This window comes from Nanorana parkeri, unplaced genomic scaffold (assembly GCF_000935625.1).
Source record: "Nanorana parkeri isolate BGI_ZX_2015 unplaced genomic scaffold, ASM93562v1 scaffold151, whole genome shotgun sequence".
NCBI lineage: Eukaryota > Metazoa > Chordata > Amphibia > Anura > Dicroglossidae > Nanorana > Nanorana parkeri.
The window spans coordinates 679069-695717 of NW_017306419.1; the positions used below are offsets into that span (position 1 = coordinate 679069).

Consider the following 16649-nt stretch of genomic DNA (forward strand, 5'->3'; position numbering starts at 1 on the left):
GTGCAATATATATATATATATATATATATATATATATATATATATATATAGCACATTTTTGTAAAATGTGCACATCTCTTTTTGTTTCTTTAAAAAGACTGCAGGTACAAAGAAAAACCTGTTGATGTCCACAGTATTTTCAGTCCTGTCCATTTCTTTTCTATGAACTGCAGGACACCTCCTCCTCACGGTATGGGGATGGAAAGGGGCTGTTTGTAGTCCAAATCAAGAAAACAGCATAGGGTGGCCATGCTGCTCTGCCAAAGATACAGTACAGTGTAGAAGTGTTTTCACCTTAGGACAAGAAGGGTGTTACTGGCAAGATCATTGGGTGAAAATAGTGGAGGAAAAGCTTCAACAAAAGCTGCAACATAATGTTTTTGGGTTTACACTTTAACTACTGCCCTCCCTAGCTGTTCACATGCACCTTCCCTTTATACCCCCACTACTCCGTTTAGTCAAAGGAAGTAAATGGTTCTACTCCGTTTAGTCAAAGGAAGTAAATGGTTCTTCCAGCATTTGACTCATTCCTTTTCTCCTAAGTGACAGCACTGGTCCTTCCTGTTTGGCTGCCCATGTGGGCAAGAAAATAATCCCCAGGCCTAGGAAAGGAAACGTGTTATTGGCAGGATCACCAAATGCAAAAAAAAGTAAAAAGCTGAAAAAAAGAGAAAACTAATGCAGCCACCACATACAAGGGCTAGCCTGCGCCTACCAGACTAAGCTCAGGCAACCAAGATAAAGTGACACATTTTTGTACTTTGCAAAAAAGCTCCTGAAGGTTTAGGCACCCACAGACGTTAGAAGAATGACAGCTTCCTTTATTTGGTAACACTGAGGGAGGATTGTTAAAAGTAGGTACCGCTTCCTTGAATTATACATCTGTATAGGGGTGAAAGTTTCTAATTAAGTACCATACAGTAACAGGTTACAAGGAAGATGTTTTTGACTAAACTCTGTTAAATGCTTTAAAAAATGGTAATGGTAATTTAGAGTTGAAGGATCATTTAAGAGATACCACCTACACCCAGAAAACTACCAGTCTTACAACGGGGAGGGATCATTAAAACTGGTTAAAACCAACATTGGGCACTGTAGTTGTTGACCAAAGTGACTAATAAGAATTCTTCTTTAATTGCTCCAGAAAGTTAAAGCACCCGGGAAAGATTGCTAAAGGTGGGTACTACTGTCTTAATTCAACAACCGAATGTCCCTGCATCTCTTTGTGTCTCTGATCCTCCCACAAGGCAGTAAACAAAGATGTCACTATCTAACAGCAATTATGATGTAGGTATTTGATTTGATTACACATTGTGTGTTACATTGTTGCTCTGATGAAGGCTCCCTACATGGCCCCTACATGGTTATAATTATTGCAACATGTATGATGATCTGTCCAATTAAATGGACTTTTTCACTTGAAATTTTTTACTGAGTGCTGGTGATTCCTATTCATTTACTATCTAACAGCAAGACTTGCCAATTAATTGCAATTCTATATTACAGAGAATTGACAGTGCAAGACATCATTGTCAGACTTTGTCCATGTAAATTCCATCAAATCGGGAGAAGCCAACAGGTAATAAAACCTATTGTCAGCTACACAAAACTGAACTATAGGTTGGCCTTTAAACAGGAACCAAAAAATTGTGACTCAGGTAAAGTTTAACATCATGATAATCAGTACAAGACATGCCAGAGCTTGTTATAACACACAGATCCTTCAAAATCTTGCAAGGTCCTTACAATAATTCACCAAATATGTTCCCAAGGGAACTTAAATGTACATACAATGCAATGGCACGTCTGCTGAGTTGGTGAACAGGACTGTGAAGGGGCCTCGTAGCACATGAATCGAGGGAGGATGTGTCATCTTTCTTGGGGAATGTCCTAGTCATCTATGGAGGTACCTTCAGATCAAAGCAAATTGGCTAATCAACATTTTCTTTGTCAACAATCAGGTTGGATGCATGTTGGGGTAACACAGGTGGTCCTGTTTTATTTTTGCATATGAGGCTAATGAACATAATTCACAATCTGACTAACTGAACCAGATAAATACTTACCTCTGGGAAAGTCAGGCAGATTGGAAAAATGATTTATGATTTTTCTTTCATCTCTCCTGATAAAACAGAGATAAGCCAGCAGTGTCTGTAGCGGTGTATGGGATATTTCTCACAACATGCATTGTCCACTGTGCACAGTAGATGACATAGAACACAGAGCTCCCAGCTGGAGACAAACCTTTCTGTCCTTTCTTCCACTATTCTGTTGCTAGATTTGCTGTACAAAGCTGTAGAAATAAATGTGCTATTTAACTACCAGACGTGTTTAAAATGCTTAACATCATGCTAGAATTCACTCTGTAAGTCACTGGTAAATCAAACATTACTTTCCTTTCTTGAGCACCCTGCCTTGGTTAGACATTTTTTTTCTAACAAATCTAAATGCTGCACAATTCTAAATGTTTCTCTTTGCATAAATTACAATAATGTATTTCAAAATTATGTGACCTACACCAAGGAGATGCACAAAAATGACTAAATATTATTCTTTCAGTAAGAGGTCCAACCCAAACTGTCTGCCTGTCTTCCTCCAAGCACTGGTAATACTGCAAGATGGAGGTTTAGTGTTCCTCGCTATGGCAAGGCAATGCGTGACTATGGTAAGTTTTGTCATTTGACTGGGTGATGCTATGCTGCAGATGTGATGTGGAGGTTATTTTAGGCAGGACACTTGGTTAGCAGTTTACAAATTCATGAATGTCACTGTTGCACAAAACTGGTGTCTTCACCAGGTCTTCACAGAAAGTAATGTGCATGTGTGCTCCAGTGGGGGAATGATCTGTGAGGTGGACTATGAGTGCTGCTGAAATATGAGTTCTGCCTGCCTGGGTAATACTCCAAGCACTGGTAATACTGCAAAATGGAGGTTTAGTGTTCCTCGCTATGATAAGGCAATGCGTGACTATGGTAAGTTTTGTCATTTAACTGGCTGATGCTATGCTGCAGATGTGATGTGGAGGTTATTTTAGGCAGGACACTTTGTTAGCAGTTTACAAATTCATGAATGTCACTGTGGTCACAAAACTGGGGTCTTCACCAGGTCTTCACAGAAAGTAATGTGCACGTGTGCTCCAGTGGGGGAATGATCTGTGAGGTGGACTATGAGTGCTGCTGAAATATGAGTTCTAGAGTAATCAGGGTTCTGTGATTCCTCTCTTGCCTGCCAGATGCCCCCTACAAGGGGAAGCGCACACATGCACAAAGATCAGTACTGAACTGCCCCCTCATTGTAGAGCAGCATGAGATACTCCTCATGTCAAAGCAGAACTCCAGCCAAAAATAACACCATAACAATGATTAGTCTGTTAAAAGAAAACCATAACAAAACCAAAGTTTGCTGCAATATACACCTTCAATCCAGGGATTTCCCCTGCCCACTTCCTCTGAGCCCAGGCTGTCCAGGATCCTCCCCCAGTCTGTGACTGGATAGTGAAAGGAGAAGCAGCACAGTGATGAACTCATCTTTCAGTCATTCTGCTTTCTCATCATATCCACATTCTTTTTTCAGCACATACATTGATTGCCTCCATATACTGATTCTTCCTCTTGCATTCCAATCCCATTGAATAGGGCACATGAGAGGCTGATACTACATCCAATTCCGGTACTTAAGACTGCTTACATTTAAAAAAATTTAATAATATATTAATGATTACAGAGCTGCAATATTTGTGTCTTTCTATAGTTTAGCTTTAAACACTGAGCACAGCTTTTTCGCATTAGCACCAAAGCTAGACATACTGTCATCTATTTACTATTATTTACTGTACTGGTAGGACTGTGTAAGTGTGTGTATGCTTTAGAATAAGTGTACATGAGCGTTTGAGATTTACTTCTTGCAAGCACTTGTGGAACAATTTGGAAAGATCCAGAACACAGTGTTTGAACTTTGAGATGGATCTTATGCTCATTTGTGTTTACTAATGCTTTTCCTGTGCTTCATATTGCATGTCATATAATTTTGACTTTCCGCTAATGTTATTCCAATACAGAAGTCATGGTTAATTGGTGATCCAATATCATCAACAGGGGTATTTCTTTATTCTAGAACGGCAAGATATACATCTTCTTCATTTTGCTTTGTCCTTACGATCATATATTTGACAGTGTGAAGAGCTTTCCCAATCTTTCATTTGACTATTTTAGGACTGGATATCATAGGCTTTAGTAAACTTTTCAGATTCTTTTGAAGCAAACTGAGGTCCATTGCCTGCAGTCAAACTCTTCTGGAATTTCACATATAAAAATCAGTTTTCAGTTTCTTAATGACAGTCATATCAAAACGTTATTCAGGGGTGCTGTTTTTTTACTCTGTCAGGCCCATCTGTCCTTGACATCTGTCCAGGTATGTGTATCCTTGTTTCTGTAGTTTTATTGCTCAATTAGCAATTTAAATGTGGACCTTCAGATTACTCTGAGCGAACTGTAAGACCATCTCCAGCTGAGCAACACTCTTTTGTAATCTCCAGGCTTGAACGCAAAAATAAAAAGAACACTGATACTCTAATACTTGTTCAAGCAAAGCTCCTCCATCACTAAGAAAAAGTTTCAGTATTAATCCCAGCGCATCTTTGAGCAAGGGGAGAAAATTAGTAGCTTGCTGCAATGGTTAGCTCCCCTGCCTGTGTCAATATACCTAGTATACTTGACAAGACTGGTATGCCACTTACTGATCTGGCTCCATTTCTAACTATTTTGCTAGTGTTATACTACTTTGTACTCCTTCTCTAGGGCCATATATTCTGATGCTGGGCTTGAACTTTATCAGTATTAAGTCCGGCTCCCTCCGTCCTCCCACCCTCTTCACAAGCAGGCAAGCCGCCCTCCACTCCTACACACAGACGGGCTCCGGCTCTCCCCTCCTCTTCACAACATAGGTGTTTGACTACGGCCGCCCCCCAGGAAGGTGCCGCCCTAGGCAAACGCCTACTTTGCCTCGCGGTAAATACGCCCCTGGTATTACTACTGATAATATTTTAGCAGCAATTAACAGGGTCGGATGGTTAGACTATCCTCTCTCCCTCGGTCTCTGCTCTTTGCCTTAGAATCTTTAGCCATTATTCTCAGGGACTCATAGGACTTTAAAAGGAATACATGTTGGTCCCACAGAGGACAACGTTTCCTTCATGCAGATGACACCCTGCTGTATCTTATTGGCTCTTTATAATTCTTACAAGCTGCCCTTTCATTGTTCAATACCTTTAAGACATAACTGTCTCACGTGATTTGATGACTATACTGACCTGAACCTTCCTCACAGTCTTCAACAACTAAAGTTGAAATGTAAAAACTGACATTCACTTCCTCTATCACCAGTATTAACCTATCAAAAATGTTTAGGTTAAAAAAAGGGTTTTATACTAGAATTAACCTTTTTCTGGCCTATTTTATATGGCTGGCTGCAACCATCAACTTGCTATTTCAACCTTTCTATGTCCGACCTCCAGAGGGGGACTCGTGCTACCTAACTTTCAGCCAAATTTCTGCTGAGAGTATGTTGGTGATTCTCTCAGCCTCAAGACAACCCAGTGGTTGAATCAGAGGCAGCAAAACGGGGTTCCTACACTGCGACAAGGTATTTAGTATTTCAAGGTCCTTGATCACACCCAGACATTACTACCCCCATGAGTACTGTGTAACAAAACCTGGTTCATTTTTTCACATGATGTGAACCTGTCCTAAAATCAGACTATATTTGTGACAGATCTCGCTATTAGGACAGTTGTGGCTATTGTGTTGTATATTGATCCTGCCATATTTTTCTAGGTTTGATGGATGGTCTGAAGCTACTTAGAGACACACAACTTTCTATCTTCTACATGCTTTTTATGTGAGGAAGATCATACTCTTGCTTTGGAAGCAACCTGGCCCTCCCATATTCTCACACTGGAAATTAATAGTCGATTTGCAAATTCCCCTGTATAAACAGGAACGAGAAATCAAACACTTCCCCATGATTCTCCTGAATACCTCCCTCATTAGAAAGGATTTTGTACTGTATAGGTCACACTGTATTCTCATATTTGAGGTTACATGTCTCATACATGCAGACAAGCTGTGATATGTCTAGCATATAATTGTTATTTTGAAGTTGTGATATCACCTCTCACACTGACGTATCTTACTGTGAAAATGTCCATGTAAGCCATTTTGTGACCCTCCACTTCTGTACTGAACATCATTATTTTGTATCAACTATGTTTATATGCACAAAGTCAGTAAAAACATAATACATTTTACTGTTAAAAAAATGTCATAAATAAATATAGAAACATTTTCTTACATAAAAACATAAAATGAACTTAGGCACTAAGAAAGGGAAAGGGAAATAAGGAAGAGATTTAGCACACCCCTCTCTATTGGCAGCTGAGATGCAAAGGTATGCCAACCAAGGCTTGCACCCTCACTCAGGGTTCCCTGGGCACACAGAGGTTTTGCTGACACTTTTTGCTGCTGCCTGTTAGGGGGTTATGTTAATGTTATATGTTTCTATTCATACCCAGTTCACTTTAGCTGCCTGTTGACAGTAACATTCACTTTGCTAATTAGCTGGAAAGCCAATGCATTTGCATAGAAATATAACACGTAATTTGACTCTTTGCCGTGGGCAATGACTCCATATTTTTTTCTTTGGTTTAATAAACCAGACCCAGTATATTTACCATAGCTTTTACCCCTGGTTTACAGTTTAACACATACTGACAAATAACATGACAAATCAAAATTCAGATGACAAAACACCAGCAGAAAACGACGTGCTCTCGCTACCGTTTACCTAAATATCAAGTGTAGCATAAACCAAACATTATAAACAAGAACCTTTCATTATGAAACACAAACAAGGTCCTGAAACCTATTTTTCCTTGAAGTTCTGCTATAAGACCCTGTAGTTTTTTTTTCTTCCATGTAAAAAGCTTTCAGTTACTACTTAGCGAATGTGCTATTGTGCGTGATCCTAAGAGCCCAAGAAAAAAACATAAGGGTAGAGAAATAAGCAGGAAAATTGTGCTTTCTTTCTATGTGCATTGAATGGAATATTGAGTTAATGCTGTTACTTGCAGAAAAGGTTCCTTTTAAAACAGAAGCCTATTGATTGTTGTGAACTGCAGACAAAAGGCAAGTCATTAAAGGCAAACAGCATTTAAGAATTTCAGGTTGGGAATCATTACTATGGCAACACCATGAACACTATCAGAGTAGAATAATATCTTAACCATTTCTCAGGGAACACCTGCATTATGGCCTGCGGCCCGGTCAGAAGCAGACGTGGAGATAGAAATAATAAGAAGCTCTTTTGAGAGGAACTAAATTGTCCACTCAGCTGTAGACTTCTTTTACTTTGAGATTAGTTCGCTGGTGTAGTCTTTCAAAAAGTGCGCCAGGTCTACCGTGCTGGGATGGGGAAGGGCGATGATTATCAAGGGCAAGAGACTACGATGGTTGGAATTTATAATGGAGTCACACTCAGAACTTTCAAGTTTTTTTGTAACTGGGGAACACATCTATACATCACAGAGATCTATTAAAAGGGTTCGATTTGACTTTAACAGCCAGGCTGTTCAAAAGTAAAGCCAATGCAAGGCATGATCTGGCATGGCAGTCTAGATATCCATCAGTCAACCATGCTGCTTAGGGAGCATGAGCATTGTTGCTTGGTACACCACATGCAGGGGTCTGTTGAGCTGCTCGAGATTGGGACTACTGCGCTCTGTGTTGAACAGCAATCCAGATCCTACATGCTGCAGGCATAGGGAATTATAACAAAGGCTGTAGCACACTGGTGCATTAAGAAAGACTGACATGTCAATTAATTTTGACAAAGCCTGACTGCAGAATAGCTAGAAACAAAATCAGGCTTCAGTTGGGCTTTAAAGAAAACCTGTCATTAGAAATACATGGAAGCTGTCTGTGCTGACATCTCCTGTTTGTTGTCATGATGGCTTTAAAGTGTATCTAAACCCCAAAACAACAATGAAATATATTGCCGCTTACCAGCCCTCAGATTTAGTGGCTGCATTCATTTTCTATCCTCAGTCTTTTTTTCCCTTTCTTTGGATCCTGCCAGTAACACACTTCCTGTCCTAGGGTGACAACACTCACACACCGTATTGTATCTACGGAGAAGCATCATTGTCACCCCAGGAAAAGAAATTTGATAGAACTTTAGAACAAGATAATAGATAGAAATATGGCAGGGCTGAGGACATTCAGATTTCAGTACAGCACATGCCCTGTGTTGTCACTAGAAAAACTTACGAGCTCACTGAATTTCTGGCAGGATTCACATGCATTTTTCTATTTTTGAAGCAGATACAACAGAGGGTTTACTCAGGGTTTACATTCATTTTAATGATTCCAGTCACAGACCCAGTACACATATGTAGATAAGGACTAAATTATTTACAAAGTACTGAAGCCAGGAACAGCCAACAAACTAGCATTTTCAGGGCCTGTTCACACCATATGCAGTTGTGATGCAGTCCGTTTATTTTAACTGCTGCAGTCAAAATACATCACAATGCTTTCCTATGGGCTTTCTTGTGCCTAATTCACACCATTGCAGTCCATTCAGATGCAGTCAAAAAAAAGTACTGCTTGTCCTATTTTACCTGCATCAAACTGCATCTAACTGCACTAAAACGCATCAAAACGCATCAAAATGCACTAAAACGCAACGGACTGCATACAAAAAAAACAGAACTGATTGTGGCATCATCCAGGGTCATGCAGGGGGAAAAACGCATCAGCACGCATCACAAACGCATCACAAACGCGTCAAAACGCATCAAAACGGATCACAATGCAACTGCGCAGACGCACGCAGTTGTGATGCAGTTTCTGGTGTGAACTAACCCTCAGATGCAAGTTAGCAATGCAGCAGTATTATTCTCTCATGTTAATGTTTCCTTTAATCAATAAAAATATGTGCAAAAAATTGTGTTGCATTCCAGTTCATTAATAAACCACTGCCAAACATATTTAGGGTACCAAACAGAACAAAACTACACAGTAAGCAAACACAGCTTAGCAAAATCAATATTGTTTTTAAACTCAACAACCGCCATATACAGAATGGTGCCAGCAGCAACAGCTTGACAACCATAACAAAACACAAAACAGGACAATGACTGACAACACATCATTCACCAGAGTTTAATGTATCAAACTCTGAAAAAGCTGAATAAATATAAGACATAAAATAGACTCTCAGTGACACCAGTTGGATGCATCTAAATGGATACATACAACTCCATACAATTCAATACACCATCCAAACGCTACGTTCCAGATCCTTTAAAATGCTTAAAGCTGAACTGCAGGCAGAAATATAAAAAACGCTAGAATGAATGCAATCATTGATTTATTAAAAATGTTTTTAATGCAACCAGAGTAAGTACCTGTTTACAGTCACTCTATCTATACGGCAGCACTCAGACTAAAATAGGAAGGATTACTAGTTTTAGGGGTCACCTTGCTGCAGTCCATATAGGCTGGCAAGAAAGATACTTCCAGGAGAAGAGTGAGCAGCGGGATACCTCATTATTGTGCTGCTGCTCCTTCACTGTCCAATTACAAGATTAGAGCAGAGAGGTGACTTAGCTGTGCTGCTTAACTACCCTAGCTCTGCTGTCTAGATGAGCTGTTCATATTTCAGAACTTGATTGACAGAAATGCAAATAGTTTTGCGTGTAAAACCACATCTATGTATGCATGCAAATGCCTTATTTAGCAATATGTCTGGAGTTCAGCTTTAACAAAATCATATTATAAACAAAATGCAAACATCCAGATCCACAAGCCCTTAGGTAGATTCTGATTTGTTCAGTGCTTATGGGAAGAGTACAATGTTAAAATGGTAAGAGACAGACAAAGAGGTTATAAGCATCTAGTAAGAGGTCGTTGAGAACCACCACACAGTCAGCTAAGAGTCACATGTGGTTTCCACACTGGTTGAAGCTGCCTTAAAGTGATATTAAAGTCAAGAGGTTCTTAAGCTACAGTCGATTTCAAATGCTGATTAAATCACTTACAATGGATGATGCTTCTAGATGTTCAAAAGTTTTAGTTTTCTTTCAGAATCAGTTGATCTCCTGAACACTGGCCCTGATATCCTGTTTTAGGGTGGCTCCTTTCCCTTGCAGGTCCCTATGGAGCCACCCTTGTGTGTACTAGTGAGCTGTGTGTATCTCCATAAACACACAGGCAGAGCAGGGCAAGCTAATCCTCTGCTGCCCGCTCCTCCATCCTCCGTTCCCCAAGCCAGTAGATGGACAAATGCCGGAGACTGTGCTGTCCTTTGGGATCTTGTACTGGACAGGAAGTTCAGGGCAGCTGAGCTGAGAAAGTTAGAGCCAGTTCAGAAACGTGATGACTAAGTGCTTGGCGACAATAAAAGGAATACGTTGCTGGACAATGATTGTTTGATCTGGATTCATTATTGAAAAAAGTTTGAGAGTTTATTACTACTTTGTTATCTGCAAACGGGAAGCCTTGGATAGACATTGGCAAGTTACTGAATCCATAGACTTTCTTAAGGGGCACTCAATGGATTCTCAGTCAAGAGGCATAAACAAGCACCAGGTGAGATATATTGCTGGTTTGAGGAAGGGGACTACTAGACATAGTCAATGATGGTGTCACCTGTTCCCTTTCCCTTCTCCACAGGAATAAATGATCAGTCTAGTTTAAGTAAGAACAAATTAAGCCAAGGTAGAGGGAGATCTAGAGACTTTAAGCCTATCTCTAGGGAAAACATAAAACTCACCTAGGGGTGGGGCTGCCCTCGTACTGCAAAGGTTTCAATGCCTGTTTAAGTCTCTAGTATTCGGAAAACCAATTTTACTTATGTGATCCCCGCTCCATCATCAGTCAGCACTCCCCTCAACTCCCCTTCACTTCAGCTTGTGAACAGTCTCTTGGAGTCCTCATGTATAATGTCGGGCTACAGACCCTGCATTGTACTTGATGACATCAGTAGGCCTTCTATTCCTGGAGCGTTGAAGGGGGGGTGGGGGGGAGCTGTAGGTGCAGGTCTTGTAGTCTTGATGGAGTGGGGATCAGGTAAGTAAAGGTCCCATTTCCAGGTATCCAAGACCTCAACAAGCATTTAACCTTTGCAATGGGAGTTTCAGGTTTTTCCCGCCGTTCAGCTTTAAACAACCAGACGCAGAACAATCATTTTGAAGGGGATTTATGTTCTATACTCTTCTACTTTCAAGTGGAGCAATTCATTGATTCAAAAAAGAATGTGTGCGCAGAATCTCTGTACCCACCAGTTATGAGTCTGAACTCATTAATACAAATACGTAAACACATAGCCATGTACGTAGAAATTATTTTCATTGAATGAAAAAGAATGTCGATTTGAGCTTTCAGTTTATAGACATCGATTTACCTACCTGTCAAAAACAATATTGCACTTTAAAAGATTTGGACTTACTATTGATCTGATTTTGTACTCTTTTGCCAGTGCCAGTGAAGACTTGTAACAACTTTCAAGGTCCTTTTTATGGTTATCGTTTAGCTGTCCTCTTGCAATAGGCCCCACAGTGTGAATAACATCTGCAAGACAAAAAAAACACAGATTTAGAAGGCATTAATGACTGAACCAAGTTTATGTAAAATGTAAAACCAGTAAAATGTAAAGTTGAAATAATTAAATGTATTTTAAATGCAGCTAATTTAGGCACCAGAATGTGACTTGGTAACATCCCAATTATCCATATTCTCCTGTAGAGCAGCACCGAGACTCAGAGCCAGAGCTGGGAAAACACACTGACAGGATGAGAGAGCAGAGTTAGCTGAGGTATAAGTTTTATCCACTGCTGCTATTTCTTTTTTTTTATAAATTCTTTTTTATTAAAGACTTTCGTACAAAACATAGCATAGACCTTCATGTCCGTGAAGGTACACAGTGCAGTACATTTATATAACAGTATAACATTATTAACCAACCAATACACCCCAACCTCTGCTATAGGAACCGTCCTACAGCGAGATGTTCCCCATCCCCTAGCAAGTGTGTGTCTCCCCACCTCCCGCCGCCTCTCACTGTGTGTGACTGCCTCCCTCACAGGAGTACAACAACTACAACGGTGTAACAAGCAAGGATTAGACACTCAGGGAGTGTTTCACCTCCAGTCTTAATTGTACATTATAACATCACATCTTCAAAGGTTCACATACAAAACAGCCATGGGACCCCTATCCTGCCGTATCCGCCGACTCCATCCATCCTCCCCAAACTTTGGAAAACTTGTTCAGACATCCCCTCCTCAGGTATGTTGCTTCGTATAGGCTTGAATATGAGTTAACCAGGGCCTGCCAGTCAGACAAGCTGGGCGGGTAACTCTTTTTCCATCTTAATATTATGACCTTGCGAGCACAGAACAGCAGAATTCCCAGGAACGTCTTCCTCGCAACAGAGGGGGCAAGATGTTTAGTCAGCCCCATAATACATGTGCGTACACTAGGTTCAAGCGAACTCTCCAAGTACTGGGACACATTCCCTGCAACGGCCTCCCAAAATGGTCTGATCCGCGGGCAGGCCCACAAAATGTGGATGAGATCCGCCAACGGTTCAGAGCATCTCCAGCATCCGAAGCCCTCTCCCCCATATAGGCGAGCCAGCCTCAACGGAGTATAGTAGATCCTGTGTAAGATTTTAAATTGAATTAGTCTGTCTATGGCCGAGACCAGGTGAGAGAAGGGGTAATCCCACGCGTCCTCCCACTCATCATTCTGCTGCTATTTCTTCACTGTTGAATAACAGGCTGGGGCAGGGTGACCAAGTTATATTTAACTTCGATAAAGACAAATCAGGTCACTACACCTACTGAGCCATCTGGCAAGACTGTATACATCTAAGAACCAAATGGACAGAAACAAAAATCCATTGGCAGGTAAAAAACCTCCTGTATACGTATTTCATCTGCTTTCCAAGAGGTCTGTTTTTATGTATACTGTTAAAAGATAATGTTCTTGTCCTATATTTTTTCTAATAGCTGAAGAGTGACATCAGAATATTACATATAATGTTTCAAGGACACAGAGAGGGGAATTTATCAAAACTGGAGCAGACAAAATCTGGAGCAGCTGTGCAGGGCAACCAATCAGCTTCTCTGTTTCAATTTCAGATCTTAACTGAACAAACTGAAAAGAGAAGCTGATTGGTTGCCATGCACAGCTGCTCCAGATTTTGTCTGCTCCAATTTTGTCTACCCCTCGTAGTGCTTATAAAAAAAAAATCACGCACGTTGCTTTGGTGATCAAATTTTCAAAAGGAATGAAATGCTTGTAATATTATTAATCTTATATACATTAACTTATGGTTGTTGTTTTGACAGGAGTTCTCCTTAAATCCCCCTGCCCCCTCTAAATCCTCTACAGTGTACAGAACATTTGCATATACATATGAGATACAAGACTAAAACAGTCCAAAATCAAGTGTACCCATCGCACTCCTGACCGAATAATACCCTTAGAGTCGGGTGGGTGCTAAAATGACTGCAGATGCCTCTGCAACCAAAGATAAGTGTATGTATAAAGTAACCACACTCAATAGAATTTCAAGTCAAACACAGTTTATTCACTTGATTGCTATCACATTATATATTGCTGTATGATGTGATAGCAATCAAGTCAATAAACCATTTTTGACTTGAAATTCTATTGTAGTGCGAGTGACTTTATACATGCACAAGACTAAAACAGTCACTACTAGTGACTGTGTTAAGCTGACCATACACTGGTAGATTTTTGTATGAACAGTCATATGAAAAATCTCATCAGAACATTTGATAATGCCAATCAGAGACTTGATAAATGGTGTTCAAAATTTTGTTTGATTTTAACATTTGACTTTGGAATGGAATGAAAATTACATTTTCTCAAATGAGGCCAGGGAAGAAGGAGATCTAGAAACTTAACGCCTATCACTGGGGTAAAACATAAAACTCCCTTTGAAGTGGGGCTGCCCTCGCATTTTAAGGGTAAACTGCTCCATTAAGTTTAGGGTATTGGGAAACACAGTTTTTGTTACCTGATCCCCGCTCCGCCGGCAGTCAGCGCTCCCCTCAACTCCCATTTTTGCTGTCAGAATACAATAAAGACAGCAGGGGATTTGTCCATCCACAATCATAAGCGTTGATGGAGGAATCGGTTATATTTTCTTCATTCAGCCAGCAGGTTGAACGAAGAAAATACATATGGCTATATCCAACTTAAGTCTGTTGGCTTAGCTCCACAAGCCAGCAAGTCCCCAACAAGCAGTATAACCTTCTTCCTGGTGTCCAGTGGAAGCTTGAGCTTGAGACTGAATCCATGGGGAAGATTTATGTGTAATACAGACTGAAATAACTGTAATCCTGAAAATTGAACTCCAGCAGATATAAAAGGCACATGTGTTCATTCATTTATCATAAAATTTATATTTGAAATGCAAGTAGCGTAAGAACTTGAATTTGACCTGGTATCAGCCTCGTGCAATCCTCTGTATGGAAGAAGCATAAGGAGGCAGCATCAGTTGTGCTACTCATGTGCTAGCAAGGGATATGCAGATAGGAGAGAGCAGTGTGCTGCTTCTGCTTTCACTGTCCAGTCAGAGGCTGGTGGAAGGACTAGACCACTAAGTCTGCCTTAACTGCAGCAGAGAAAAATCAGGTCTCATGTAAGCATGTAAGGCTGATATTAAACATGCCATTTTGTGTACAAGTATCTACATCAATATTTCATTCATTTTGGCACCATGTTAGTCTTAAATACATTTAACAAATTAAAGAGGGATTCATATTAACAGAAAGTAATTGTAAGTCTTTTGCAAACCCAAGCAATCTAAATGTGATAACACAGGCATAGCAGACATTTGGATGAAACACAGTGATATTATTTAGATATCATTTAGATATGTATGTGAAATCCAAAGGTGAGAAGTTGCCAGGCTATTTCTGGCTTGTTTGGTGGAAACACATTTAACTTCAAGAAGTCGAGTATTGCAGAATGAGATTACAGCTCTTGAAATGTACACTTTTTGTTGATAATTCCCTGTCTGTACTAACTATATGCATCACAAAAAAAAAGATTAACCAGTTGACATCCGCGGTGTTAAAAGACCCGCCGATCGCCTATATGTGAAACACCCGGTAACGGGTGTGTGCATTTAGCGGGTCTTTTCTGCCCGTGCGTGCCCGCTAGGGGGCGCGCGCGAGCAGAAAAAAATTGCCGTCTGGAGACGGCAACCCGCAGATGCTGCAGTGCCGTCCGTCCGTTTTTTTACTACGGGCGGACGGCAAGAGGTTAAAGAACCAGCTTGCACAAACTTGGCTGGCAATTTACAGGCACTGTTAAGAGAAGGTTAAGGCCTTGTTCACACCAAATGCAGAGCAGATCTGCATGAGTTTCTGCACACGCAGTGCAGTGGGTTGTGCCGCGTTTTTTGCAGCGTTTTTGATGCGTTCCGGACCATTTTTGGTTAAAATTATTTTTTAGTTTAAAATGGGCTTTCACTGCGTTCCAGGGCATTTGCATGCATTTTTTATGCGTTTGCATGCGTTCTAGAGCATTCCAAAGCAGGTAAAATAGGGCCTGCTGCAGTTTTTTTTACCTGCTCTGGACCTGCTCTGGAATGGAACGCTGCGATGTGAACTGGAGCTAAAAATACCATTGGAATACATTGGACACAGTTTTGCTCTGGTCTGTAGCTGCTCTACTCCTGGAACGCGCTTGGTGTGAACAAGGCCTTAAAAGAGTACCTGAATAAGAATTTTTTTAAAAATGTATAAAAGAGGTGCACCAAAATGGAATTTTCTGACCGAAATCGAAAAGAAAAAAAATTGTCAGGCCTAAACCAAAACTTTTTTTCTAACCTTTTAAAAAAAAAACTATTATTTTATTTGTATTTATTTTTCATGACATGTTTTTATTTTTTTAAAGCGCTGAATACTGAAAAATGGCCTGGATGGGAAGGGGGTTTAACACCGCGGATGTCAACTGGTTAAAATAGAAAAAGAGTCCTCACTCAATCTCTTTTTCTGAAGCCCCTGGTATGAATGAACAGGATGCCTCTATACTGAGTGCTCCTGTCCATTCATAACCTGTGGAGATAGTATGTTTACTGTGATGTAGAGCACTCCCTGTTCATTCATAATTGAGGACACAGTAAACATACTATACCTCCAATTATTTGCAAGCAGTCAGCGATCAGCAGATCGCTGACTGTTTGTAAGTGCTCTCCATCCTGACATGCCGTCACAGGAGGCCTCATAGCTGTCTCCTGTCCCACACCTTTCCCCATCCTGATCTGTCGCAGAAGGCCTTCTGACGGTTTCTCTCCTCCTTGCTGGATGCTGCTCTGTATCAGAGGGGACACAGAGCAGCGCCCAGCAAGGATGAGAGAAACTAGGGATGTACTGCAATTTCGTACAAAAGATGGTAGTTTCTGCATTTTGCCCAAAGTACCATTGTTGGCCGATATGTTTTGGTGGCCGAAATTTTGGTGCATCCCTAATATATATATTAAAATGTATATAATATATAGAGATATTTCAAAATTGCCACCCGACAGGCGCTGAGCTCTAGTAATCCTTG

General features: G+C 40.5%; 1 protein-coding gene across 1 annotated transcript in view; it reads right to left on the reverse strand.

The window, feature by feature from the left end:
• MACROD2 (MACRO domain containing 2) overlaps positions 1 to 16649 on the reverse strand; it is a 1661433-nt gene that overhangs the window by 506578 nt on the left and 1138206 nt on the right. Inside the window, exon 10 of the mRNA XM_018554264.1 lies at positions 11506 to 11627. Coding sequence (XP_018409766.1) covers positions 11506 to 11627 — 122 coding nt within the window. The remainder of the gene's footprint in view (positions 1 to 11505; positions 11628 to 16649) is intronic.